The sequence below is a fragment of the Idiotropiscis lumnitzeri genome, chromosome 3 (genome assembly GCF_059441095.1).
Source record: "Idiotropiscis lumnitzeri isolate Australia: NSW breed Sydney's pygmy pipehorse chromosome 3, RoL_Ilum_1.0, whole genome shotgun sequence".
In the NCBI taxonomy this organism is placed as follows: domain Eukaryota; kingdom Metazoa; phylum Chordata; class Actinopteri; order Syngnathiformes; family Syngnathidae; genus Idiotropiscis; species Idiotropiscis lumnitzeri.
The window spans coordinates 4,537,853-4,564,159 of record NC_142393.1 but is presented as its reverse complement, the minus strand read 5'-3'; the positions used below and the strand labels follow the sequence as shown (position 1 = coordinate 4,564,159).

At 41.6% G+C, this 26,307-nt stretch overlaps 3 protein-coding genes across 5 annotated transcripts; 2 read left to right on the top strand and 1 right to left on the bottom strand.

Annotated features, from left to right (window-relative positions):
- Positions 1-600: 600 nt before the first annotated feature.
- On the top strand, positions 601-8,053 carry qars1 (glutaminyl-tRNA synthetase 1). Its single transcript, XM_088292131.1, has 23 exons — positions 601-787; positions 1,129-1,279; positions 1,855-1,964; positions 2,038-2,113; positions 2,201-2,265; positions 2,379-2,432; positions 2,650-2,710; positions 3,576-3,650; positions 3,737-3,822; positions 3,894-3,980; positions 4,053-4,152; positions 4,683-4,761; positions 4,846-5,085; positions 5,163-5,255; positions 5,344-5,481; positions 5,781-5,868; positions 5,939-6,085; positions 6,471-6,572; positions 6,654-6,746; positions 6,828-6,955; positions 7,031-7,097; positions 7,204-7,329; positions 7,479-8,053. The coding sequence occupies exons 1-23, from the start codon at positions 677-679 to the stop codon at positions 7,527-7,529; spliced, it is 2,328 nt and encodes a 775-aa protein (XP_088148257.1). The 5' UTR covers positions 601-676; the 3' UTR covers positions 7,530-8,053.
- Positions 8,054-9,279: 1,226 nt separating this feature from the next.
- Positions 9,280-16,486, top strand: LOC148339499 (transcriptional regulator QRICH1-like). Its single transcript, XM_088291215.1, has 12 exons — positions 9,280-9,527; positions 11,066-11,348; positions 11,427-11,507; positions 11,591-11,728; positions 11,825-12,592; positions 13,424-13,601; positions 13,687-13,841; positions 13,911-14,025; positions 14,232-14,340; positions 14,447-14,595; positions 14,663-14,753; positions 15,331-16,486. The coding sequence occupies exons 2-12, from the start codon at positions 11,094-11,096 to the stop codon at positions 15,515-15,517; spliced, it is 2,226 nt and encodes a 741-aa protein (XP_088147341.1). The 5' UTR covers positions 9,280-9,527; positions 11,066-11,093; the 3' UTR covers positions 15,518-16,486.
- On the bottom strand, positions 16,484-22,436 carry LOC148339498 (receptor-type tyrosine-protein phosphatase V-like). Of its 3 annotated transcripts, none has more exons than XM_088291216.1 (12): positions 22,290-22,436; positions 22,027-22,089; positions 21,865-21,942; positions 20,379-20,478; positions 20,068-20,158; positions 19,915-19,988; positions 19,700-19,834; positions 18,149-18,271; positions 17,848-18,008; positions 17,620-17,755; positions 17,179-17,240; positions 16,484-17,065 (listed from the first exon to the last, which is right to left on the bottom strand). In XM_088291216.1, exons 3-12 carry the CDS (start codon positions 21,867-21,869, stop codon positions 16,888-16,890), a joined length of 1,065 nt encoding a protein of 354 aa, XP_088147342.1. In that variant the 5' UTR covers positions 21,870-21,942; positions 22,027-22,089; positions 22,290-22,436; the 3' UTR covers positions 16,484-16,887. The 3 variants fall into 3 exon arrangements, with proteins under 3 accessions (XP_088147342.1, XP_088147343.1, XP_088147344.1); XM_088291217.1 differs by having other exon boundaries at positions 22,027-22,165; positions 22,290-22,415; XM_088291218.1 differs by lacking the exon at positions 19,915-19,988.
- Between the last annotated feature and the right edge of the window lie 3,871 nt (positions 22,437-26,307).

The following is a 26,307-nucleotide window of genomic DNA, read 5'->3' as shown; positions in this document are numbered from 1 at the left end:
ATAAATCGTATTAATTCTGGTGTTATAGTAGCCATGGTTTTATAATTAAAAAAAAATCGAATAGTGACTAGTAGGGACGAAGCTTGGATAATGGATGGACAGCGAATAGTAATCATGTTTTAAAAAATAAGACTCTCACTGGGACATTAGATATTGCATATAAAGTCGCTTTCTATTGATAAAATCCCAAACTACAAAACGTTGAGTTGTATTTCACGCACAACCCCAAAAATGTTGTCACACACGCACGCATTACAGAGATTTTGAACACGTTATAGAATGACAAAATGTGTCGTGTGTTCCGTTTCATATTCAACCTGAATCTAAAATTGGTACAACGAGTTTGCGGTCCTAATAAATTCATGAGAGTAGAAAGGTGTAGAAAAAAAGTCTGGAATGAATTTCTGACGCAATATTTCTTACGCAGTAGTTCGTTACACTTATGTTCCACGATGGTTGTGATTGGCGATATTCCTTAAAGTAGGCGGTGCTTCTATGAAACCATTACGTGATTGGTTGACCTTGCCCTAACGCTTGACTTCCAATTGGCTCATATGTTTATTTGCCCGTCCCCCTTTAATTCGAACAGGAAGTAGTTTCTCTTTCTCAAAGTAGCGAGCTTGTTGGGCACTGGTGTGTTGGTGTCCACGTGAACCTGCCGGAGAAAAGTGGGAAAATGGACGATATATCGAAACTTTTCATCTCCATTGGGCTTAGTGAACAGAAAGTGAAAGAAACGCTGAAAAATGCAGCGTTGAGTACCAGCTTGAAGAGCGCTATCGATCAGGTTTGACACCCCCCAATCTATTCGTGGAACTCAGTCGAGAGGGCACAGCTGTGACAGCCACATGCTGATCACTTCTTGTGTTACAGCAAAAAAATAAAGTAAACTATATATATAATTGTTCAATTCGTACGGACATATTTCTGTTTACTTGAGTGTCTTGCAGCTGCTTAGTGTGCAGTGAGGGTCACTGTGTTTTCATTTTCACTTTAACATCCTTGTGTGAGTGTCAACATATTTATTGGAGATGCATGTGTCTGGGCTTTTTTCCCCTGTTTTTAATGAAGGTCACAATTTGTATTGTTCTTATTTTTTTCCTTGTTTGCGTTCAATTATTTCCCTAGGCACGCAGTGTCAGTGGAGCCACAGAAGTGGACAAAGCAACTGGAACATTGTTATACAGCCTGGCCTCTCGCCTCAAAGACACAAAACGTCTGGCATTCCTCGCAGAAAACATAGCGCTGCGTAAAGTTACCACAGAGCAACAACTTGCTGGTAATTTTTGACATGCTGGAACACCTCACCCAGGAACGTATATAGGCATTTACGTACTGGCTCAAGGCAAATGCAATTATTGGGGCTTCCCCATTCTTATACAGTACTGTACAAAAATGTTTTCTTCACATTAAACCATGGTATTCATCGATCCTTAAAATCCCATTCTTGAGGATTATCATCTTATCTAACGAGAGAATCATATCGATAAGATTACTGTAATTGATAAGAACATTCATCAACATTATATATGGTTTACTCTCTGAGTCTTCCTTCACAAAGCCGTGTTATTGAAAAGCGTCACTCGTGAGTTGTGTTGGAAATGTTGAGCCCCCCCCCTCAGACAATTTCCTATGTTTATCTTATGGTAAATCTGCTCCTGCCCTCAGAAATGCGTCACACACCCTTGTAAATTATGCCGGTTTATTTAGATAAATCATTACCTAACCTATGCTGATAATTTGCTTTCAAAATCAGGACGTATTAATATTTGACAAAGAAGTTACTCCCCATGACCTGCTTGCAATAATTTGGCATTGTGCCGTTTATATACTGAAACATTTCTGAATCTGCAGCTGCTTTGGAATTTGTTAAGAGTCACCCTCAAGACCCCCTCAGTCAGAATGAGTTTAACGAAGCCTGTGGAGTGGGTGTGGTCATAACACCAGAACAGATTGAAGATGCTGTAAGTACATGAACACATGTACAACTTTCAAGCTTTAATGTGCATTGCTCAGTGACGGGACATTTTTGTGCAGGTGGAGTCTGTGATCAAGAAGCACAAAGAACAGCTTGGAAAGGAGAGGTACCACTTCAACATGGGCCTGCTAATGGGTAGGATCACTCACCTAGCTGGCCAGATATTTCACAAGCTAGTGACGTTGCGCAATCAGAAAGCCAAAATGTTGGTGTTTGTTGCAGGAGAGGTGCGCTCCGCTCTTAAATGGGCTGATGGGAAAGTTCTCAAAAATGAGATGGACGTGCAGGTAGGTCTGAATAAGGATGCATTGGGAGTACAGCATATTTTGTTTTGAATGTTAGATCAAGCCAATTACATTTTATTCTGATTATCTAAAGTAAATTACGGTTGGTTCTACAGGTCCTGCACCTCCTAGGTCCCAAGACAGAGGCTGACCTTGAGAAGAAATCTAAGGTAACTAGGAAATGGGTAACTTCCTGAATTGTTTTCCGCAACAAGCAAGTTATCTGTGAGCGTGAATCAAACATTCATGACCAATGTTACTTTCAGAGCAAAGTTAGGCTAGCTCCTTTTCACACTTTCCAGGATTCAAGTTAAACAAACAACTCCTTCCTGTTGTCTCGCTGAAATTAAGCAAATGAATAACACTGTTTCTCTGAATACATTGCAGGCCCAGAAAAGTAAAATTGAGAACGAGGTGAAAACGAAAAAAGAGGAGGTGGCCCTTAATGGTAAGATGCAATATTGGATAAAAGTTAGGATGTAACAATTCACCCAAGCGCCGATTTGATTTGATTTTCAGTTACGGATTTGGATTTGATTCAACTTAAAAAAAACAAAAAAACAAATTCCGCCATAATCCACAATCGACCCTGGGATATGTTAGCATACTACAACAGGACATCGCGTGCTGTGTTCCATCAGACGCACACGGTAGCCTTTGTGTGCTAACTGCAGCTAGCTTCCAAACACGACTGTCCCTTTGTCTGAAATTAAATCGGAAATCAGCTGCAAAGTGCTTCCTTTTTAGATACTCGTTCATCACTGACATGCTGCTATGAAAGGGAGATCTAAATCGTATTAAGTAATTTTGTGAAATGTGCCCGGACTTTTGGACTCTATTGCTGATGCAAACACGGGTTAGCCGTGCAACTCAAATGCCCACAATCCTTCTGTTTTACATCATTGATGACCCAGGTTACCACTTCTGCGCATGTGCGCTGCAGACAGGCAAACAGCCAACGGCGGATGAGGCATTTTTCAGAAGAAAACAGTGCCAAATTATTAAATACGATAATAAACGTCATGTCATTCGTCAAAATGAATTGTCGCCAATTTTGATCGAATACGTCGTCGTGATTAGCCCATTAATCGTGGCAGCCCTAGTGTCAAATCAAATAAGATACATTATGTGTGTATGCATTTTGTTTACAGTGGCGACATGAGAGAGCGGCTACGGTTAGTTATTAACAGTTAATAACAGTTTACGATGACTTTCGATGAATCTTTACATCCTTACACAAAAGTGGTCATCTGACAGCAGTTAAGTTAGTTGTTTGTCTATTTTTTTTTTTTATCATGACGTGTGTTATTTAGGTGAGATCACAGCTGTGGAAGGAAAGTCGCTAATGGAGCAGCTCAGGGGAGAAGCATTGAAGTTCCACAAACCAGGTGACAAAGGAAACAACCACAAAATGAGATAGTGAATTCCCTCCATACTAAGCATCATTACCGTATCGCTCTTGACGGTTTTGCAGGTGAGAACTATACAACTGAGGGCTATGTGGTTACACCGAATACTATGAACTTGCTCAACAAGCACATGGAGCTCTTTGGTGGACAGGTGAGATCAAATGTTAAAAAAAAAAACCAAAACAATCCAACCAAATTTGACTCTTGTCTCAACGGTTGTAGATACGCACCCGTTTCCCTCCTGAGCCCAACGGTATCCTTCACATTGGACACGCCAAAGCCATTAACTTCAATTTTGGTTATGCCAAGGTATGTCCTTTCTTCCATTTCAACCTCGTCGCGAACAATGCAGCTGCCTTATACATGTTTGTTCCTTCCCAGGCAAACAATGGAATTTGTTTCTTGAGATATGATGACACAAATCCAGAGAAGGAGGAAGAAAAATACTTCACTGCCATCAAGGACATGGTAGAGTGGCTCGGTGAGTTGGCGAAGAGGATTTTTCTTCTTACAGAATAGTGATAGACTGATTATTGGCCGGGCAAATATTTGGCATTTTGCAGATTATTGGCATCGGCCTTTTTTTAAAACTTTCAATGCAGATAAATTAAACGCTGGTTTATTCTTAGCTCGCTGCCACACACATCGCTCTCTCTCTCTCGCTCTCGCTCTCGCTCTCGCTCTCGCTCTCGCTCTCGCTCTCTCTCTCTCGCTCTCGCTGGCTCTCTTTCTCACTCGCTCTCTCTCTTGCTCTCTTCTCTCTCTCTCACTCTCTTCTCTCTCTCTCTCTCTCTCTCTCTCTCTCTCTCTCTCTCTCTCTCTCTCTCTCTCTCTCTCATGTGCTTGTGGCCCTGCCTGCAGAAGCAGATTATCCGCCCACAGAACTATCTGATTGGTTCTTTGTAGCAGCCAATCAGCACTAAGCTGCCTGTTCACCTGGGGAAAAAAAGCATATTGGTCTATCAATAATGAAGACAATCGGTATCTTAATAATGTTGCGGTCTTGCACAGGCTACACGCCGTATGAAGTCACACATGCATCGGACAACTTCCAGAAACTCTACGATCTTGCACTGGACCTCATTCGCAGGTGAGCGCAACACGTGTGTGCGTGTGTTTGTGAAAGCACCGTTCGGTTTGAAGGTGTTTCATTTTCGTCCTTGTCTTCCCTCAGGGGTCACGCGTACGTGTGCCACCAGAAGGCGGAGGAACTGAAGGGCCACAATACCCCTCCATCACCATGGAGGGACCGTCCCGTCGAAGAATCTTTGGTTTTGTTTGAGAGGATGAAAAAGGGGATGTTTGCTGAAGGAGAAATTACACTCCGGATGAAGACTGTTATGGAGGATGGGAAAATGGACCCCGTGGCATATCGAATCAAGTACACGCCGCATCATCGAACAGGAGATGAATGGTAGGCTAGTTTTCGCAATAGTAATTACATTTGGAATAAAAGCTGTTCTTGATGAATGTTTTTTTCTTCTTCTTCAGGTGCATCTATCCTACTTATGACTACACCCACTGTCTGTGTGACTCCATCGAAAATATCACACATTCACTCTGTACAAAAGAGTTCCAAGCCAGGTAGACATTGATTTTTTTACCATCATTATCCATCCTAAATTCATTTGGCGTGGAAATTCCCCCCGCTGATTGTTTTTATTTTGGCCAGGCGGTCATCATATTACTGGCTATGTAATGCTCTGGACGTGTACTGTCCTGTTCAGTGGGAATATGGCCGCCTGAACCTCACCTACACTGTGGTGTCAAAGAGGAAGATCATCAAATTGGTGGAGACGGGAGTGGTCAGGTAAAATTGCAAATGGCAAAATCTGTTCCGCCGTTCGTCTGTTCTGCCCTTACTTAAATAAATTCTTTTAACCTTGAGATTGAATAAATACACGCCTACTAATGTCAGATCTGTAGCGGTTGGCTAAATCCCAAAACCCAAATCGTTATTATTGATAAAAAAAGAACAGATAAATGGAGAAGCAGACATACAAGCAAACATGTATGTTACTATATTGACTATTTTAGCCTCAAGTATTTATGATACAACTGTGTCAAATATTCCTTAAAAAAGAATTGATATATTCTGTCTAATCGCAGAGACTGGGACGACCCTCGCCTCTTTACTTTAACCGCACTTAGGAGGCGAGGCTTTCCACCGGAGGCCATCAACAACTTCTGCGCTCGGGTAAAGCCGGATGAATGGAGGAATGGCCGAAGAGTCACATGTCGCGCTTAAGTTTGTGACACGTTTCTAGGTGGGAGTCACGGTTTCCCAGACGACCACCGAGCCGCATCTTCTGGAAGCGTGTGTCAGGGACGTGCTCAACGAAACGGCCCCGCGAGCCATGGCCGTGTTGGAACCTCTCAAAGTCACCATTATAAACTTTCCTGAGGACTCAAAGGTATGTTTCATAGGTTTACGATGGTCGAAGGTGTCCGACTCAAATCTTGTAATCAATCAGATCAGGGGCCATAATTTACACCGTATTAAACTCCTTCTACCAAGTCATTTTTGGACAAACACAATTTTTCTGGGATAGTGTGAAGAATGACCTCTTCTGTTGCGGCATGGCTGTGCAACAATGCTAAAAGCAAGTAAATGTTCTTCTGGGGATACACTTTTCCATAATTGAAAAACTGTAAGGGTGTGTGTGGGCGGGTTAATACCGTTTTTTTTTGTTTCGCTTTCATGATTGAAGGTGGCAGTTGACCCAATCGTTTTGATCTCTTTACCGTTTTATGGCTTCTTTCTTGATGATGTAATGATCTCCCATCGCCTCCTCTCAGTCAGAAGTACGCGTGCCAGACTTCCCTGCTAATGAGGCCAAGGGCAGCCACACTGTGCCATTTAAAAGCACCATCTTCATTGAACAAAGTGACTTCAAAGAGGTTTGACATGCACAATAACAACCATTTCTGATTAATTCTGTTTATACAGTAGAAGTTGATGCTACTTTTTTTTTTTTTCAGGTGACGGAAAAAAGCTACAAGCGTCTGACCGCAGACCAGCCCGTAGGCTTAAGGCATGCGGGGTATGTCATCTCTGTGAAGAAGGTCATCAAGGTACAACTCAGCAAATTGAGCATTTTTTTTTTTTTTTTTGGGTAGCCTCTGTTCCTATCCTCCATGCTTGCTCTGTTGCAGGACGCTCAAGGTAAAGTGGTGGAACTTCAGGTGAGCTGCTGCAGCTCTGATACCGCAGAGAAACCAAAGGCCTTCATCCACTGGGTCAGCCAGCCACTTGAGTGCGAAGTGCGCATCTACGAAAGGCTGTAAGTTTCCATTGATGACAGCATCTTTTTTTATATATTATATTATTATTTATATTAAACTGACCATGTTTATAGATTCCTACACAAACATCCTGAGGATCCAGCTGAGGTTCCCAATGGCTTCCTGAGTGACGCCAACCCAGTGAGTGACCCTCTCACGCCTGCACGCTGTTTTCTTGAGTTCTCATCATTGGATTGTAGTAGTTTGATTAAAAAATAAAAATCTTTTCCCGTCGCCCCAAATGCAGAATTCTATGCAAGTAATCAAGAGTGCCTTCGTTGATACGTCTGTCAAGGGCGCAAAAGTCCTTGACAAATTCCAGTTTGAAAGAGTTGGCTACTTCTCTCTGGACCCTGACAGCACGGCAGACAAGGTACATTGGAACAGCTGCTGGTTGTTAAATATTAGAAAACAAAATACATTAAATGCTTTAATAGAAACTAAATTGTAGTTTATTTTTTTCCACTAAACATGTGTCAAGTGCTTTTTTATTTGTATTCCCTGTCCCCTTTGTCTTTACAGCTGGTCTTCAACAGGACAGTTACTCTCAAAGAGGATCCAGGGAAGATTTAAATGTCTGATTGTGATCAAGCTACGTGTCCCGCTTCCCATGAGCCCACAGATACATGCCAAACTCAATTGCATCACGTCATGCAGAAAGCCAGCATCTTTGTTGGTTAAGATTGAAATAAATTGGGAACTACATTCTTCCACCACATCCATCTAAATTGGAATGGGTTTTTTTTATAATTCAAATCATAGTTTGAAGTCTACGGTGTTTACCATTTTACTGGTAACTTGAAGTACTTTTTTACCATTTTACTGGTAACTTGAAGTACTTTATTATCTTTAGCATCAAACTTTGCAACATCAGCGTGAAATTATGAGCATTTGTAATTGCTCATTGTTACCTCTTTTGATTGTTTGTGCAATGCATACCATAATACCTGAATTTCATTACGATATTATTGTCTCTCGTCTTGTATGACGCAGAAGTGATGCTGTCAAATCCACGACGCTATTGCAAAGCATTTCTTTTTTGTCACAGAGGGTGCTCTCGTGTATCAGGGAAAATTAAAATTTATTACATAAATCTGCATTTTGTCTGCTTTTCAATCAGTAACAAATGCACTCACAAGCCACACCTCATGACATCCCATCTGAGTAATTGTAGTCATTATAACCCATGAAGGGGAAATTCATCTCACTACTGCATACTAAGTATGTACTAATTAGCACCTATTACACATGCAGGGAGAAGTGAGGAAGTGAAAGGCGTGTGCAATCCTTTGGCATTTGAGCGAGGGCTGCGAGTGTATTCGGTGACATTTGATGTTTGTTTGTAGTGGGAAGTGGGACTCGAACCATTACCTCCGCCTCAAAAATCCTTCCAGACCTGTTTCAAACATTGGCAATAGACATTTTTCTGTTTTGATGAATTACAATTAATTTTAAAAAAATGAGCTCATTTTGAATTGTATTTGTTGCAAATTGCAGGAGGATATAACTTTAAACAGCCATGCAACTTAAAATGTTGGTCCTCTTAGTTACTGTAATTGAATGGCTGCCTTTGATATCTAAAAGGTACAGAGGTGCATTCCCGTGCTTATGTAAAACGGTTTATTTTATGAATCAAATAATTCAAGCTATTTGTTTATAAGTGCTTAAGTAAAATAAAACTATTTGAAATGTACATTTGATATTTCTCATCTTCAGGACACCACTCATCAAAGGGTTAAATATATTGGTAGAAAAAAAATGTAAATAAAGTTAAGTTAAGTTAAATTTATTTAACACATTTTATACAAACGGCAACTCCAAATGTTTCACATTACAAAAAGCACAACACCTAAAAGCAAAAGTGGATAGCCATCAATTGAAGAAATATTAACAAAAAGTGGGAAATAAATTGACAATATTTGTCATAAACCAGTTGGACCTGGAGCTAAAATTTCTGCTACCCAGGGACTTTATTCTTTTTGGAACAATTTGATTTCGTTTTGTGTCATGTTGTTTTCTGTTTCATTCTGACAACGCTATCCCAAAAAAGTGACAACATTTTTTTGGAACTGGGAATTAACCCTCCATTGCCCAGAGTTTAATAAGAACCACTGGAAATGTCCAAACATGTCAATAAGACGACCTTAAAACCTTGAGATGCCAGTCAACCACTAGGAACGAGTGTCTGGAATATCAAGCTTTTAAGGTCGACCGCTATCTCACCGCTCCTTTGTGTCGCCCAGTCGGCGTGTGGCGTCTTTAACAAACAAACGCACGGGGCCAGTTCCCGCGAGAACATGCCACCGAAGTCCCGCGAGATCAGGGCAGGTTGACAAATCGCGTGCCCATTGGTCTGGAGGCACTGTTGTAAAATGGCGCCCAGCGAAATATAAGTAGTCAAGAAAAAGGGGAAAAAACAGACTGCAGCGTTAAAAACATTTTTTTAAGAAGACGAAGACTAACCGCCACAGAGAAACAACAGCAAACATTTTCTTCATTGACGAAAAAGAAGCGCCGTTTTGCAGCTAGGGAAGTGGGCGGCCCGAGACTCGGCACCGTTGGGGAAGAGAGGTAGCTAGCCTAATGCTATTGAGTTTGCTAGCGCGGCAGCTAACAGAAAACACACTGCAGGTGTAGCGTCGCCAACAATGGCACTTTTCTCCAAACTTGCTGCTAGTTTCAAACAGACTGCGACTATTAATAGTCGCGCTCGCGCCATAAGTCGCTGTTTGCAGCTAGCTGAAGCAATAATGCGGCTAGTTCGCCGTATAGACGACGAAGCTGGCATGTTGTGTAGATCGTCTGCAAGAATATCACGTAGAACTTGAATATGTCCTAATAAGCGGTCCGAAGTTATTGTTCCGCGAAACGGTTGCATCAAACGTTAATTTCCGTGGCTGCTGTGCGGGATTTGGAAAGTGAGCGCGCTTTTGTGCCCAGCTCGACTGCACGCAGCCAGAATTAACCCCTTCATGTTCTCCCACTGTCATGTTTTGAGACGCCGTAGGACTGCGAGCTGCAAATTTGACAGCAGCTGCAGAGAAGCTGATGATCGCAGTGTCGCTTTTGTCCCGCTTGAGGGTCTTGATTCCAAGATAGTTTGATTTTTTTTTTCTTAATGTTTTGTTGGCCTTGCGAAATATTCAATCATGTATCGCTTTAGGACTGTCGCCATTAAAATTGATGTTTTATCAGTTATTCCATTGACTAACTGTTTTGAATTAAAGTTGATTGCGAAATCGTTTTCCAAACTACTGTTTATTACTCTGTTCTTATATGACAAAACAGACTAAAGTTACTGAAAAGGTGTCACAAGTAATGTTGGTGCTGGGTCTATTTTTTCCTTTTAAAGTAAGCCATTGGAGTGCAATGCGCTTTGCCTACCAGCTTCGCCACTCCTTCAATTAGTCCTAAATAGGATTCTTCTGTAATCATTGGCAGTTCTGTCATGAAGAACGTCTGATTTTTTTTTTTTTTCCTGCGTCTTCAAAGCTGCTCACCTCGAGCGAGCGCGGGAAGGACAAAAAAAAGTAGGAACGTCAAATTATTTTCAGCCAGGAGCTGTAGGATGCTCAAGGCTAAGAAACCAGGAGTCGTCCTATCACAACTCTTGCCTTGTGTACTGAACGAAGCAAAGATCGCAGGATCTTTCTGTTGTTGTGATTAGATGGCCCACATTAGAGGGGAAATCTTGTAGTTTGGCTTAGAAATAAATCTTTGTCGACACCAGTCCTGGAAGATTTCTGACACCCGTTGTGTATGTCCTAAATGTTTATGTTGTTATATTGTCTATTTTACGTGAGTAACTCCAACCAATGGAGTCTAATTCCTTTTGTGTTTTCATATAATTAGCCTCTCAAAGTGATTCTGATCATGTGGGCGTTTATGTTATTAACATTATGCCATTTCCTATTTGGGTTGTAAGCCAGCTCATCTATTTAATTGGAAGAGTGTGTTAAACCCCACATAGCGGGGGGTCGCGCAAATAATTTTCGCCTCTTGTTAACTTTTAAATACTAATGGAGATATAAACCAGAGGCTATGTGATGAAAAAGATCAATAACATACTTGTCCAATGAAGATGATCTTTATTCTTATTCTTTCCACAGCTTCTCTTTTGTAGAAGTGTTGGCAACAATGAATAATTCCCTGGATGGCACAGGCTCCTATGAGGAGCTCGTGCGGCAGAAAGCTCGGAGTATCCCCCAGCATCGTATGAAGGAGTTCCTCGAGTCCTTGGCCAGTAAAGGTCCAGATGCACTGCAGGAGTTCAGCCAGCAAAGTGAAGATGTTACAACCACCACCGCGACCATGGTGTACCAGCAAGATGCAAATTGCATTTACACGGACAGCACTGAAGTGGCTGGCTCGCTTCTGGAACTCGCTTGTCCAGTAAGACTCACGGCCACACATTGAGTTGAACCGCACGTGGCGGCAATAGCCGACTTAGATCTCTTGTTTGCGGTGCAGGTTCAAGTTCAAGTTCAGCCGCAGCAGCAGATCCAAGAGTCGACAGCGCAGCATCAGAATGACGAGCAGCAGATTATCCAGGTTTGTTTTTTGTCTTTTATCTTTTCTTGTGTCGCTTTCAGTTTTGTTGTATCGTCGCTGTGATTACGCCATCCCCGAATCAGGTGCAGATCGGCCAGCATTCTGGTCAGATGCTGGGTCAGGTCCTCCAAGTGCCTTCAGGCTCCCATCAGCAGCTTCAAGGCGTGACGACAGCACAGCTCATTCAGCCGGGCGATCTCACTGAGGAGCAGCACCAACAAGTACTAATGTTTACTACTTAGACACACACCTCTCATGCCATTGCCAATAACTTATAACTTGGCACTAAACTAATGAAATGCGTTTCTTTGTGTTAGCTCCAAGCCCAGTTGGTGGCGGCTGTTGCCGGGGGACAACAGATCCAAATTCAAACAGTGGGGGCCCTCTCTCCCACTCAGCAACAGGACAGCGTTGAGAGGAGAGCTCTTGGAAACGCATCGCAAGGCGCAGGTGTCCTCCAACCTGCCAAGAAACGAAAGGTGGACATGCCCATCACAGTGTCTTATGCCCTACCTGGACAACAGGTGGCGACGGTTTTAGCAATCCCACAAGGACAGGGTCAACAGCAGAGTTACGTCTCCTTACGGCCAGACCTCCTAACAGTGGACAGCTCCCACCTTTACAGTGCCACGGGCACCATCACCAGTCCCACAGGGGAGACCTGGACCATTCCTGTCTATTCTGCTCCTGCGGGGGCCGGAGGTCGGGAGCAGGTCACACACATCGCCATCCCCCAGGAAGCCTACGGAACTGTGCAGGTGGCCGGGGCCAATGCTGCAACCATGACCGCCATGCCCGCACAAGTCACAGTCGAGAGCGACAACTTGAAAAACGCTTCCAGTCAAAGTCAGACAGCTCAGGCGGTTTCCAGCATAACAAGCACGGCAGGAATGGGCGGGCAAGAGGAAGTGGTGCACACGCTGGCTGCGAACACACTCTTCCCTGCGCAGCTGATGAACGGAAATATCCACATCCCAGTCGCAGTGCAGGCCTACTCCAACTCCACGCAGTCGCTCATCTGGGATCCACAGCAGCAGGTGTTGCACACACAGGGACTAACTGGGCAGGATGGACAGCAGCTACAGGTACAACTTCCACCGATACGATGAAATGAAAAGTCTGCACACCACTGTTCAATTGCAATGTTTTGGGCTGCCCAAAAAAAAAAAAAAAATGAGACCAGGATTAATCACTTCAAAACCTTTTCCACCGTTTTGGCTTATAACCTGCACAACTCAGTTCCAGATGGTCTAGTAGGCCTTTCTTGACTCGAGTCTTCATTTTTTTGCTTTCTAACAAAAGCCTGAAGGTTTTGTGCTCAAACTGGCTACCGCATGGAACTATTCGTAATCCCCCACCAGCCTAATCTAAGTTCCCAGTTACAGCGAACGAGAAGCAGCCGCAAAACATGATACTGTCACCTCCATGCTTCATTTTAAGTATGGTGTTCATTTGGTAATGGGCAGTATTGTTTGTGACATCAAACTATACAGCAAAAATGTCATCAAATCAAAATAATATCTCAAACACACATGGCAAAATGTGTTTTGAACAGTTTGAAATATCAGTCAGCGTTCGCACAAAACCTTCAAGCATCTGCTAAGAAGAATAAGGGTCAGGAAAAGCCTACTTGAACATCTCAAATGTGTTTTGGATTCATCAAAATCTCTTTAAATGTTGCCGGGTGTGTTGATGATGCTGATGTCTATATTAATCGTATATTTTAACTTCCCCTCTCAAAAAGCTTAAACAAAAATTGAGTTGCACAGGACATAAGTGGGGAAAGTTTTGAACATTTGATCAGGTGTGGCTAGACTTTTTAAATGTTTTTTTTTTTTTTTAAATTTCTACCACCTCAATATAAGCGTTTCATTTCTTGGCCGAAACTGCGCAACTGGTGGTTCTCATACATTTAGGCTCAGGCAGTTGTTGCAGAAGTAGACGGGCAAGGCCAGCAGCAAGTGCAAGTTCAGGAGCTTCTGCTCCCCGCCACTCTCAAACCAGACGAGGGCCTCGACGTGTGGTGTGCTTGGGCTCAGCGGAAAAATGCCGAGATGGACAAATCTGATCAACATAAATTGGCCCCAATTGGCCGTAAGTACACATTCTTGTCCACATTAATGCTATTTTTTTAAGTTGTGCCTTTGCCTTAGCTGAGTGAGATGCTCGTCTGTTTTAGGACGGCAGGCATTGCGTTACCAGGAAGACTTGGTGTCGTGTGCAGTCGCTGAGCTCTGCATGGGACTTTCTCTAATGACCACAGAGGCGCGCAGCCTGGAAGGCGAGCCCTACGAAGCGGACGTCCTTTACTATGCATTTCTGTGCATACAAAAAGTAGGCTTCCTTCAAATTCTTTTGGATCTTTGTATGGACGGCGGTTAAATCCATGCTCTTATCCTGCAGTATCTGTTCGATAATGGTCGCGTGGATGACATCTTTTCGGACCAGTACTACACTCGCTTTGCTCAAAGTTTGCACCAGATTCTCCAACCCTGGACGCCGTCTATTCATCCGCTCGGTAAGGGCACATAAAAAAAAAAATGTGGGCCACTTTTATATTTTTGTGATTTACCTAAGACTGAATGTACTTTTTTTCCCGTTTGGCTGCAGTGTGAAATCATCAATGTTCAAACACCCGGATTTTTTTTTCTGTTCACACCGCAGACACATACCCATTTAAGCACTGTGCTCTTTTTTTCTTTTTTTTTTTTAATCTCTGTCCAGGCTATATACTCCCCAGTCATGTGACAGAGGAGATGCTTTGGGAATGTAAACAACTTGGGGCTCATTCACCATCAACGTTGCTGACAACGCTGATGTTCTTCAACACAAAGTGAGTTGTCATGGATCCATTTGTTGCCACATGCACTCGCTTACACAACTCGAGTCATTCTTTGTGTGAGACTGTCCCAAAGTATAATTTTATTTTTTTCAAACAGGTATTTTCATTTGAAGACAATTGAGCAGCATCTAAAGGTTGCCTTTTCAAAAGTGCTTCGACACACGAAGAAGAGTCCAAATAATCCCAAAGACAAGAGCACCAGCATCCGATACCTGAAAACAACAGAAAGGTTCATTGGACAGAAAAGTAAGACATTACAGATCATCAAGCCTCGCGTTTAAAGGTTAACCACATTGTTGCTTTGTTTGTCCAGTCACAGACGACATGTACGCAGAGCAGCTGGAGGACCCGGAAAATCCTCTGCGATGCCCCATCAAGCTGTATGATTTCTACCTCTTCAAATGGTACGTACTACGTTGAGTGCGGTGGCCCGCACTGTTGAAAGAATAATAAATTAATAATAATAATCTGAGGCTGAAAAATATTTTATTTTGAAAAGTCCGTATTCTATCGGTTACACCCGCAAAATTAGTAAAAAATGGAACGTTTCTTTGCAATGGAGGTAAGGCCCAGTAAGGATTCAATTTAAGAGCTGATGCCCAAGAAGAAAAAGAATATGGTGCATTTCACAGAGAACACCTATTGAAATATGGATTTCTCTGTACAATATGCGGCTCTTGTTTTAGCATTATGGTGAGTTCACTGACAAATCGAAAGAAGGACCTTGCATTTTTAGTCCTGTGTGGTAACATTTTGTCACCATCGTTGAATGTGCTCAATAAATGTCAACAATTTGGTCACTTTTTTTTTTTTTTTAGCAGTAAGGGTCTTCTATCCTCCAGCAATGTGTTAGCCTGAATAAATCTGTGGAAAATCGGGATTGGTCGAGCGACATCAAGGAATATAGCACGAGCGTGTTCTTCAGACGCATTTGTCATTGACAGACGTCTTGTGTGATCGTCACCACAAATTTCTCTTCAGTCCGCAGAGCGCCAAAGGCCGCAACGACACCTTCTACCTGACTCCCGAGCCCGTTGTGGCGCCAAACAGCCCCATCTGGTACTCCACTCAGCCTATCCCCAAAGAGGAGTTAGAGCAGATGCTGACCCGCATCCTCGTTGTCCGTGAAATCCAAGAAACCATCAACTTGTCGGAGAGCGTGCACTAATTGGACCGAAGGGGAAAAGCCACATGAACAAGACTGCTTCCTTTTCTTCGCCCGGCCTTTGATTGCTCATTTAGTAGTAGTTTTCAATTTCCGCACGTTCTCTCGCGCCCATGTATATGTTCATATTATTGCCTACACACTATCTTGTACATGTGAAATGTACATACGATCAATACAGGCAATTATTTGTCTTAATTCACGGAATTCCTCAACTACTCTGCGATTTTCTTGCTATTTGTCTGGCCAAAGGATGATTGGACCTCTCTCCGCTTTCATTTGTATATTATTTTAACTGTGGGACTTCTTTTTTTTTTTTTTATCATTACTCTCTGTCAGTTGTTTATATGCTTTCCAGAAACCAAACCGTAATATATTTCTTTGCCACTTCCTCCTTCCGTCTGTCTGCAAACAGCACCTTGGTGATATTAAGGCTGAGTGCGGCGTGACGTCTTTGTTGTTTTTTTTTTCACCATTGTGTCTCTCCGCACAAGGACTTGGAAACTTCGGGGAAGCTGGTTACACTACAACAGTGCATCTCCTTGACTGTTGAAGACATCCCCCACACCCCCCAGGGCCCCTCATTGGAATATAAACGTTTCTGAGCACTCGCCACACGGTGGACATGTAGCAGCAGGAACAATTCCAGAGTTGCCCGTTCTTCAGTGCATCGCCAAGCCCAAAATGATTCTGAAGAGGCGTTTATAAATTTGTTTTTAATTCATGTTTATCATATGAGTTGGAAGACTCAATCAAGCGACACAAGCCCTTAATGTTCTATAGTGTATATTACGCGACTCCATGTATCGAGACTGGCTGTGCCTGAGGGTTTTCTGATTTTTCTTTTTTTTTTTTTTTTATTGTACAGTTGCTATGCCATGTTTTTGCCTTTCTAGTAAAGTCCAGTGTCAGTTCTGCACCTGCATCCTTAAGTACTGCTAGCCAGCATTGTAATAAAACACTGCACAATAATTTTTCAAAACAAATTTTAATTGGAGGGGAAAAAAAGTCACAGTAAAAAGTTGACGGCATACAAAAACAACGGGTTGCCAACTTTTTAAAAATTGTTTTTACATTGACGGATCAGCACTTTTAGCAGCAGAGATGTGTGTGCGGTTGCCGCTGCATTGTTCGCTTGAGCAACAGGTTTGTCCTGCCAGGCAGGTTTATCTTATCTCTTGCCTGGTGACAGTGTTCTTTGGTTTTCCTGTGATAGAGCAGGAGTGTGTGCTGTTACATTTTCCTGTTTTGCCTGTGAGCAGGGGGCACCATCAGGGATTTAGGGCCCTCAAACGTCAGCGGCAAAAATGAGATGCCTTTTTTTTTTTTTTGGGCCCCTTTCAGTCGTGGCCCCTAGCTTAGCACCTGTGAGGTTACGAGTCATGGGGCCCTGGGTTTAGCTGTGATGACGAGGGTAGCACCCTCCGCAGCAGCTTCCCGGGTTGTAAAATTTGCTGCAATGTGCTTTGTGCTTGGCCCGACGGTTGTTTCCGTCTATGATGGTGATTTCTCCTCCTCATCTCTCGGTTCGTGTGCTCAAAGTGGGTTAAGCTGTTCAAAAAAAAAAAAAATCAGAATGAGGTCGACGGTCGTGAGATGAAAACTCATCATTCCAGGGGAGAAATATAATTTTAATAAGTGTGCTAGTCTGCTTGTTTGCTCACCAAGATGACTTGCCACCACTCAGCCAGTGTAGCAGACATCGGTGGACAAATATGTACTGCTCCTAATATATATATAAAAAAAAAAAAACAATTATGATTTAATCAACAATATATATGTATATATATATATTTTTTTAATGTTTTGTCATGTTATTAATATTAATTTCAAACTGCTCCAGTTACGTGACGTTATTTAGCATTTTTTTGTATTGTGTCCTGTTATCGTTTTCAGTAATTGTGACGTACTAGAGTTGGTTTTAAAAAGTGAATTAGGTCATGTAAATCACTACCGAAGAACCAGTTACCAACATAATGGCCTGCCCTGGTGCTGGTCAATACAAACAAAGAAATTGCATTTTCAATGCCACACACTTTGATCTTTTCTTCATCAAATCTAACTTCTTATCAGATCATCGTTTGTTTGTTTTTTTGTGGGTTTACCAGCATCTGAACCATCCCCATTCGATGCAGTCGTAAGTCAGCCACAACAGCTCGTATATTGGGCCGGACGCCCCTCACGCACAGCTGCATCAGCCACAGCAGCGCAACAAAGGTCCCCGATCGGCCGACACCTGCACTGATATACGCAGCACGGAGGAATTGTAAACTCAAAACGATGCATGAGTGAGTGCAAGCCTCTCATGTCGCCAATATTGGCAGAGGTCAGACCTGCAGTGCACGACAGCCGGGCCCAAACGTGGAATGGCGGCCAAATGCTGCCGCACGTGATCTGTAAAGGCACAGAGCGAGGACGGATCTTTTGGGACGCTTCGATCCGGCCAGGATGGATAGTGGAAGTGTGTTAGGATCCGATCTGTTGGAAAATCTCTCTAAAAACCAAAAAAAGGAAAAGAAAAAAAAGCACCCTGCATTAATGAACATAGACGGTTTGAGTTGTAACCGGCAAGCACACACTTCAGTCAACATTGGTGATTTAAAAGTGGCAAGAGGAAAGACAACTTTTTCTAACCTGTCTGAGGTTAATGGCGGACATAAAATAGTCTGGGCCTTGTTTCCGAGCCATTGTTGTCACTTGGAAAGGTCCGTGATAAACTGTTCCTGGTTCCAGAGACCAATACTCATCACATAGTACCTGCCCATAAAAAACATTTGACTTTATGATAATAAATTAAATGAATAGTTCTACACGTTAACCTTGCCAGACTGATGGATGATGTACACAGTCCGAAGAAAAAGTCAACATGTGGCTTTAAATAAATAATCAGGGAAAGGCATTTTGTTGGATGACAACTGCAGTGATTACCATCCCAGTATTTCAGCAGACAACAAGTTATTGACGACTACAGCGGGCTTTCTTGGTCTCTAATTGGTTCAACAACCACCATGACAGACAATATATACTGTGAAGGCCAAGGAGCCATGTTTGGTGGGTTAAAGTGTTGTGGGAAGCTTCACTTGAGTGGCCTGAAGATGATTATTTACCACAAATATTGTATCTTTGTTCATTTATCTATAGCAGGAACATAGAGAGAACAATTAAAAGCTTTTTACACTAGATGGCAAAATGTGAAATTAACCCGTGTATTCAGTTGTTACCATTCATACAGCAGCAGGATAGCTTTGTATATCTGTGCATGCAAAAAAATTACGCAAAAATAAATATATAAAAAATCAATCCTGCATAGCACACTTTGGCCTCTAAGGGGCAGCGTGGTGCCGTTTATCCATAGAGTACAAACCGGCGTTGAAAAAAGAAGAAAGTTGCCGTTGAGCTCTGTTTATGAAACTCGTATTTTCACAGAATGGGAAGAATATCTGCCTTTGATAGTGTGTCACATATCTGTTTCCCGTTTGTCTGTGTTCGTTAAGCGTTTATGTGTGACTATTCATTATTTGAAGGAATATCACTCCCCAAGTCGATGCTAATTTTCCGTTAGCATATCACTTGGATGGACAGAACACTGACTTTAACATTAGTACCAACAATGTTTTTAAAAGTTAGCTGGTCTTGTATTTAAATATGCAATGTGTGTAATTTTTTTGTTGTCTGTTTAGAGTTCGAGTAAACTCCCACTGGAATGTCATTTTAACAGTTTAAAGCACACAAAGTGAGAGCAGAAGAAAATAACGTCCCCCGCTTGCTATGGAAGGTACATGGCGCATTCACGATACTTTCATAACATCGGAAACCGCGCACACACGTCGATTGGCACGTTTATTGTTTTACTTTGATTATGTTTTTAAGATGGAGAGAAGCCAAAAATCGAGAAGATCTTTCTCTTTCTCTTACTCGTTCTCTCTCTAGTACACGCAACAGCTTTACGAGATTTCATTCCGCTCCGAGCGCAAATATTTAAATTGTGTACCCCGTGGTCCTTTACCCGGTTAGGGACATTACAGAGACGGACGAAAACCCACTTCCGTCCTTGCTTAGTCCATCCTTTTTAAAAACTGTCCTTAAAATTGGCGTCCTTCCGGAACAGACGGCCCGCCCATCTCTGTGTTTAGGGGATGTATTTATTGTAAATACACACGTCAACACGGAGGCAATATGTCTCACCAAGTCTCTGTCTCTCAGTGCTGTCACCATGACAATTATCCTGACATTCTGCTCCCACACCATCCTCCAGAAATCCTCCATGGTGTGGCGCATAGGAGCCTGTGTGCAGATGAAGTCTCTCTCAGATCCTCCACCCTGCATGCAGATGTGGAGACACGTGCGTCTGTGTGAACCACGGCGGCAATATTCATTGAAGCGAGTGAATCAACTCTTACAGGTACAAAATTGGCATTGATGTAGTCAGTGTTGGGGAAGTTTTGAATGGAGAGCCTTACACGGCAGTGGTCATCTGTAGACAGATGTGGTTGAGAAAAAGTTTGAAACACTGCTGAACATACTTAAAAATTTTTTTTATTTTAAACACTTACATGGCTGGATGTATGGGTACCGGTTCTTTTCTCTGTTGGCCTCCAAGTCCGCCGTCTTGGTTGGAAGATCTTTACCGACATCTTTCAGCTCCTTCACAAAGACATCATTGAGATGTTTGTTCAGTATGAGTCAAGCAATGGAAGTGTTTAATATTCATACTTTTCATGCTTTGACTTCATTTATCAAATAATGACAACAGTTCAAATGTGTGACTTATAAAGCATCCATAAAAGAAGCAAACGCATTGACTGTGACTGACTGACTGAAATTAAATAGAATGTGACCTTGGACATGAAACGAATCTTTTTACCTCAAATTCCTGCTTAAAGCCTCTGTTGTCAAAAGCAGAGAGAGCCTGACATGTAGACTCAAACTCACGCAGCATCTGTGCCCTTGACGCCGTCTGCACTCTGGAAAACAAACCCGTCGTTCAAATCATTTAGCATTTACAGTGGATATTAAAAGTCTACACACCCTTGCTTAATGTATTTTTTTTTAAGATTAAAAAAAGATAAATAATTTCAAAAGATTTTTTAATTAAATTATATTTTGTGTTTTTTTTCTTTTTGGGAGGTGAGGTAAAAAATACGGTTGCACAAGTCTGCACACCCCTTTTTTTTTTACAGGACATGTGACTGTTTTAAGAATCAACCAATCACATCCTAACTCACGTGAAATGGGAGTCAGCACCAAGGTTTTTATAGTTCACGAAAAACAATGAAAAAAACTAAAACTGAAAAAAAATAATACTGAAATAACAGAATTGCTTTAAATAAAAACGTAAACTAACTGCAGCTACATCTTTACGTTTCTAAACCTAACTGAGACTAATGATAATTACAGCGAAATGTTTTCATCTTTTTCACTTTATATCATTCATGAGTTTTTCTGGTTCACGTTAAATGCAATTATTTGGGTATTGCGATACGGCGGTAGAGAATAAGGAAAGTCAAACAGTCGTTTGTGAATTGTGATTTACGTTACCATACATTAGTATGCATTAGTGACGTTTTTAAAATCTTGCACTCCACAAATATTGAATAAAAAAAATCTAATACTAACGCTTATAAAAACTAAAATGAACCTTTTTGTATGTAAGAAAAAAATAATAAAACTGACAAACACACTCTAAAAATGAATAAAAATCACCTGAATTTAAAAAACAAAACTCTTCCCTGGTCAGCGCACACTTACACCGTTTAAAGTGCCTCGCATCAACTTCAAATGTTGTTCTAGTCGTCTTTCCCTGACCTGCATTTGCTTTCTAGCAGCCCCCCGGTAACTTTCATGCAAATGCTGACTGATATTTGGAATTGCCCTTCCAAGCTGGACTAAAGTTCCAGTTCCACTTTAGGGAAAGCAGCCATGAATCATGAACCTGTCGCCATCAAGCTACAGCAACTATGTCGTCGTCGTGGGTATGTTGTTGACCAGCAGGGTTGTGTTTGGACCAAACATAACTTTTAGAATTAGTGCCAAAAATATGTAATCACAAGATGGCGGCGCGCATAGACGCAGCGGCTAACGGCTCTCCCTCCCAGTGCTCCTCTAATCTCGTTGCACACTTGAGTACAATGACAATAAAGGGATTTCTCATTCTGATTCTGATTCTACACGTTTTGGGAGAGTTCAAGTATGCCTGAGCGAAGCTATATACACCTTATGTGTCGAGCTGTCGATACAGTATGCGTGTGTGTCTGTGTGTCTTAGTTCTTCCTCGGTTTTGCTGACAATTGGGAAAACGGATCCTTTGAGCATATTCTGAGAACATTAATGTGGATTTTCACATTCCTGACCTCATGTCTCTTCTTGAAGTGGAGCGCTAACTCAAGCAGGATATTGAAGACTGATTATTATCAGGCTCTGTCTTGACGCTAGAAAAAAAAAAAGAAAAGACATCTCAGAAAGTACACTAAACTTCTGTGAGATGAAATAAGAAATGGAAGCGGTTACTGTACATTGGCGTCTAGTCCCTGGTCCCCCCAGTCTTTCTCCTCTGTTTGTTTCTCCTCAGGCTTGTCCTGATCGAAAAGAGAACATGTGAAGTCCAGCTCCTCATGTCATGTCTCTTAGCCGTGTGTTGCGCCCAACTACATTCTTACAGCAGAAGCAACAAGAAGAAAAACCTGCTCCAACAAGTTTCTAACCCCAAACACTCAAACACAGTCGCAGTTTCATGGACAACAGGTCTCAGGTGTTTTAGGATAGGATATAGAATTACCTTGGAGAACAATGTGTTCCTGAAGCTTTCTAGTGTGCTGCCGATCGAAGACAAACCACTATTACTGCTTCAAATCTGTTTTTAATCATTTTACTTTACTGGCCTGGATCCCAAGGCGGGAAGGGAAGTGGCGAGGAGGGTGGAGCCACAGGGTGGAGACTGGAGATGTGAGGAAATAAAGAGGCGCTCTGTACTGTATTGTACTGAACTCTACATCATGTGGCTCCATTCTTCGTCATTATTTGTTTTTGAGAAAAAAAAAAAAAGGGCATCCCTTCTGGGAAATTTTTCATGTTCTCAAAGCTTATTTCCCCCATGTTTTTGGCAATTATGCACGTTTGTTCCAGAAACAGTTGTTTATTGTACAGTCTAGTCACAGCAAACATAAATTATCATCTGATGAATAATATTGATTCCACACAGGAATTCACGCTTTTTGTGACATTTGTTGCAATCATAGGTTGATCTGCTCATAATGAAAATCCTCATGATCAATTTCATTCTGTCACCGAGGGAAAACTGTTGCTGCCTCACTCGCGCCGAGATAATGCAGCCAATCTGTAAAATAAACACAAAACCAAGTTAGCCCACTTTTAAATGGTCCCATTTTCCCACGCTAAAACCAAGCTGTCAAAGTCTGTCACGTGTCTGCTCTAGAGCGCCCCCTGTAGTGTGAAGCGATTACAAGAAGTGTTGTGGAAAATACACATTTGGGCTCAGGAAAATTGACTAAAACTGGTTCTCAAACTTTTTTTTTTTTACAGCAAGTATCACCTTAAAGTTGTAGGCCCGGGTTTTCATCCTATCAAGTACCGTATATTGGCGGGCTTTTTTTTAGTGATGATTTAAGCAACAGATTGGCGCGCTCGCTTGTGGCGAGGAACGTTTTATTTTTTTCAGTCTCAACCTGTATACGGCATCGCAGGGAGGCAAGCAATGTAATACGTCGCGGCTTGTTTTGTCACGTTCTGTTACCTAGTGTCTGAAACGATGATTAATTGTGGCATAAATTCATATGCAAATTCCCACTCTTGTCCATTTCAGCCTGTGAAAATATAATAGCGAGCTCCAGAATATTTTTGATTTATTGATAAGCTGCACGTACACTGCTCATTTTTTGCTCTTGTAAGTCATCCATCGAAGCCTTTCCATCGTTATGCGATGTTTTCAAAGGTTGAATAAGTAGAGATGTGCGCATACATTTTTTGCCTGAAATACTGTAGCGACAAATTACAAGCCATTGTAAAATCAGTATTGCACAAGCTTTTCTAGGTCAAACATAATAACAAAAACAAAAAAAATCAAAAGAAAAATTAAAGCCATATTCTCTTAAATCAGCATCACAAATATGTTTAAGGGACACATAAACCCATCCGTGATTTAAATTTGCTGTTGACCAGTATAATGATTCCACTAAATTAAATGATGAAAAACAGAATTGCACGCATTTTTAAAAAGGCGTTTAAATTGCTTTCTGGTATTATTTTTGTTTTTCAGTGCTTTAACAATGGCAGCAGCATTTGGAATCACTTGGTGAGTGTGCCACAAACTAAAAATTTTACATACAGTAATCTTTGGAAATCTTTGAATATAATTTCAGAGGCTCTGACATCCATCTGTGACTTAAATTCGAATCCTATACATAAAATGAATTATTCCCAATATTACTACGACTACTACTACTAGTACTAATTGCGAACAACTTCAGATGCTCTAGATGGCGCTGTTGCGTCCTGTTTTGTGTCATACTCAGTCTTGGTTTCGTTTGATTTAGGTTATTTTGTTATTATTTCTTTTTTTTGTTCCTTTATCTCTTTGTCTCGTTAGATTGTTGGGTCCACCTGTGCTTGTCATCCCGGCCCCTATCGTGAGCCAATCAGCACCCTTTGTGATGTTCAGGTGTTCCCCGTTGTCTCTTCAACTTGTCTGGATTTAGTTTCCCGCTTTCGTTCATTGTCCTCTGTCTGTGCTGCGTTGTGTTTGTTTGGATAGCAATTGTCAAATGCAAGTTATTTTCCCGAATTTCTATCTTTTATCTTATATTTCATATTTTTATTTAGTTTGATTCTGTGTTATTTTATCCCAGTATGATGTTTGCCTTTTTGTTTTCTTTACATTAATTTATTGCACCCTGCACTCTCGTTTCCCTGCATTTGGATCCTCTTCCATGAAGAAACTAACAGTTTTGTTTTTTTCCATGTTTGAAACTTGAAAACGCAAAGGAACCAAATGCACCAGCCACCACTTCGATAGTTTAAACAATTCACTGCAAAAACGCTTGTAACTTTGTCATTGATGCAACTAGATGGCAAAAAAAAGGAAAATAATGTGTCTAGTACTCAGTGTTATTGAGCGATTCTCATGGTAACATGAGTGTTTACAGAACAAAATGTCTTCTCATCTGTATTAAGACTTAATGGAGTTGTTCGAGTGAGAACAGGGAGTTTTGAATGATACTTGAAATAGATGAAAAGTACATTCACCCCCGAAAGGCTGAGTGTTTTTGTTTTAAACACGCGCACACACACCATAACCAAACATTTGTGTTAATATCTCTACCCATGTTTGACTTTTTCAGCACCTGGCATAATTTGCAGCTTCTGCATGCAATTTTTCGCATGCTCATTGGGTGGCAGTGTGAGTTTCCCTGATGACAATCCATTACAAATATTTGTAGGCTACCAACTCCTGCAGGTTCAAGTGCTTGGCAGGCAGCCACGTATCTTCAAAAAAAAGAAAAAACAGCCCTACATAATACATAATGCTGAGTACACAACACTCTTACCATTGCCCCTTGGTATAAAAAAAAACAAAAAACATCTGAGTCTATGATACTCGACCGTTAGTAACAGGTAGATTAAATTGTGTATTAATGTAAAAAGAATATTCATTTTACTTGTAACAGGTGCTGCGTATTAACATGTAGCACGCAGTCTTGCATGTGCAGCTTGAATGTGTTGCATTGAACCAGCTTGTTTTCTTCCATCCTCTCTTGTGCACACACTGCAGCACTGTGGAGGTGTGTTTCTGTATGTGTGTGCCCCAGTGATGGTGCGATCATGGTGACTCATCGCTGATTTATGTGTGCTGTATATAAGAGAGATGGTGAGAGGCTGTATATAACGCTACTATTGACTGCACAGGAATATTGCAGTCTCATATGGCAGTGAATTTTGCTGTACTCTTCTTTGGAAAACCATACTTGGGTGGATACCATGGAAACAAGTAAAACACGGACAGGTGTGAAAGAGAGAGAGCCATGTAAAAACAAAACAAAAAAAAACCCCACAACAAAACAATAGAACACTGGATAAACTCCTGTGTAGTATCAACCTTGGGTTTTGTTTTCTTTCCAGCTCAGATTTATTTATTTTTTTGGGAGTGCACCTCCAGCAGAGACAAGGACAAATCAGTTCAATGGAAGTTTGTAAGCTTCACCATCTGCTTCTTTGCCCCCCCAAAAAAGAGGGCCTACTCTATCTTGGATTGCTATTTAATGCCTTTTGTGGTAGGTGCTGAGACAGATTCGAGGTGAAGAAAAATAGCGTTAATATGATAGGTTGGTTCAGTTGTATACGATTTCAAGGTGGTTAGTTGTTGTTACCTGCACGATGAGCTGAATAGTGAATATCCGAAGACTTTCGCTCCGACAATTTACATCCCAGAAAGTGGAGCTTCTCAAGAAGTGAGTACTGAGACCCACTTTGCTTCGCTGCAGCTCAGAGATCTAAAATTAAAACTTTGCACACATTTCTTGGCTGACCCAAACACTGTGAGGAGCAAAGCAGCTCACGATGGATCACAGCAGTGCTGAAGTCAAAACTTAAAAGATAAGGAGGAATGTTCACGTCTTAAAATTGTGTTCAGAACCATGTTGACGACGATAAACAGACCGGCAGAAAACTACATAAGAAAAATCATGAACCTCATTCATTGACACTAATTTCGCTTAACTTTTGTCAAAAAAACATTTACAACTGTATCCAGTATGTACCTGAATGTGCTTGTTGTGCGTGTG

Excerpts from the sequence above, each read along its gene's own strand:
- qars1 (XM_088292131.1), top strand. The coding sequence starts at position 677 with ATGGACGATATATCGAAACTTTTCATCTCCATTGGGCTTAGTGAACAG. Across the intron at positions 5,256-5,343 it reads ACAAAAGAGTTCCAAGCCAG|GCGGTCATCATATTACTGGC; the intron begins GTAGACATTGAT and ends TATTTTGGCCAG. Across the intron at positions 5,482-5,780 it reads GTGGAGACGGGAGTGGTCAG|AGACTGGGACGACCCTCGCC; the intron begins GTAAAATTGCAA and ends GTCTAATCGCAG.
- LOC148339499 (XM_088291215.1), top strand. The coding sequence starts at position 11,094 with ATGAATAATTCCCTGGATGGCACAGGCTCCTATGAGGAGCTCGTGCGG. Across the intron at positions 13,602-13,686 it reads TAAATTGGCCCCAATTGGCC|GACGGCAGGCATTGCGTTAC; the intron begins GTAAGTACACAT and ends CGTCTGTTTTAG. Across the intron at positions 14,026-14,231 it reads GCCGTCTATTCATCCGCTCG|GCTATATACTCCCCAGTCAT; the intron begins GTAAGGGCACAT and ends ATCTCTGTCCAG.
- LOC148339498 (XM_088291216.1), bottom strand. Across the intron at positions 18,272-19,699 it reads CACTGAGAGACAGAGACTTG|GTACTATGTGATGAGTATTG; the intron begins GTGAGACATATT and ends TTTTATGGGCAG. Across the intron at positions 17,241-17,619 it reads TGGGGATGGTTCAGATGCTG|GAGCAGTACATATTTGTCCA; the intron begins GTAAACCCACAA and ends TATATATATTAG.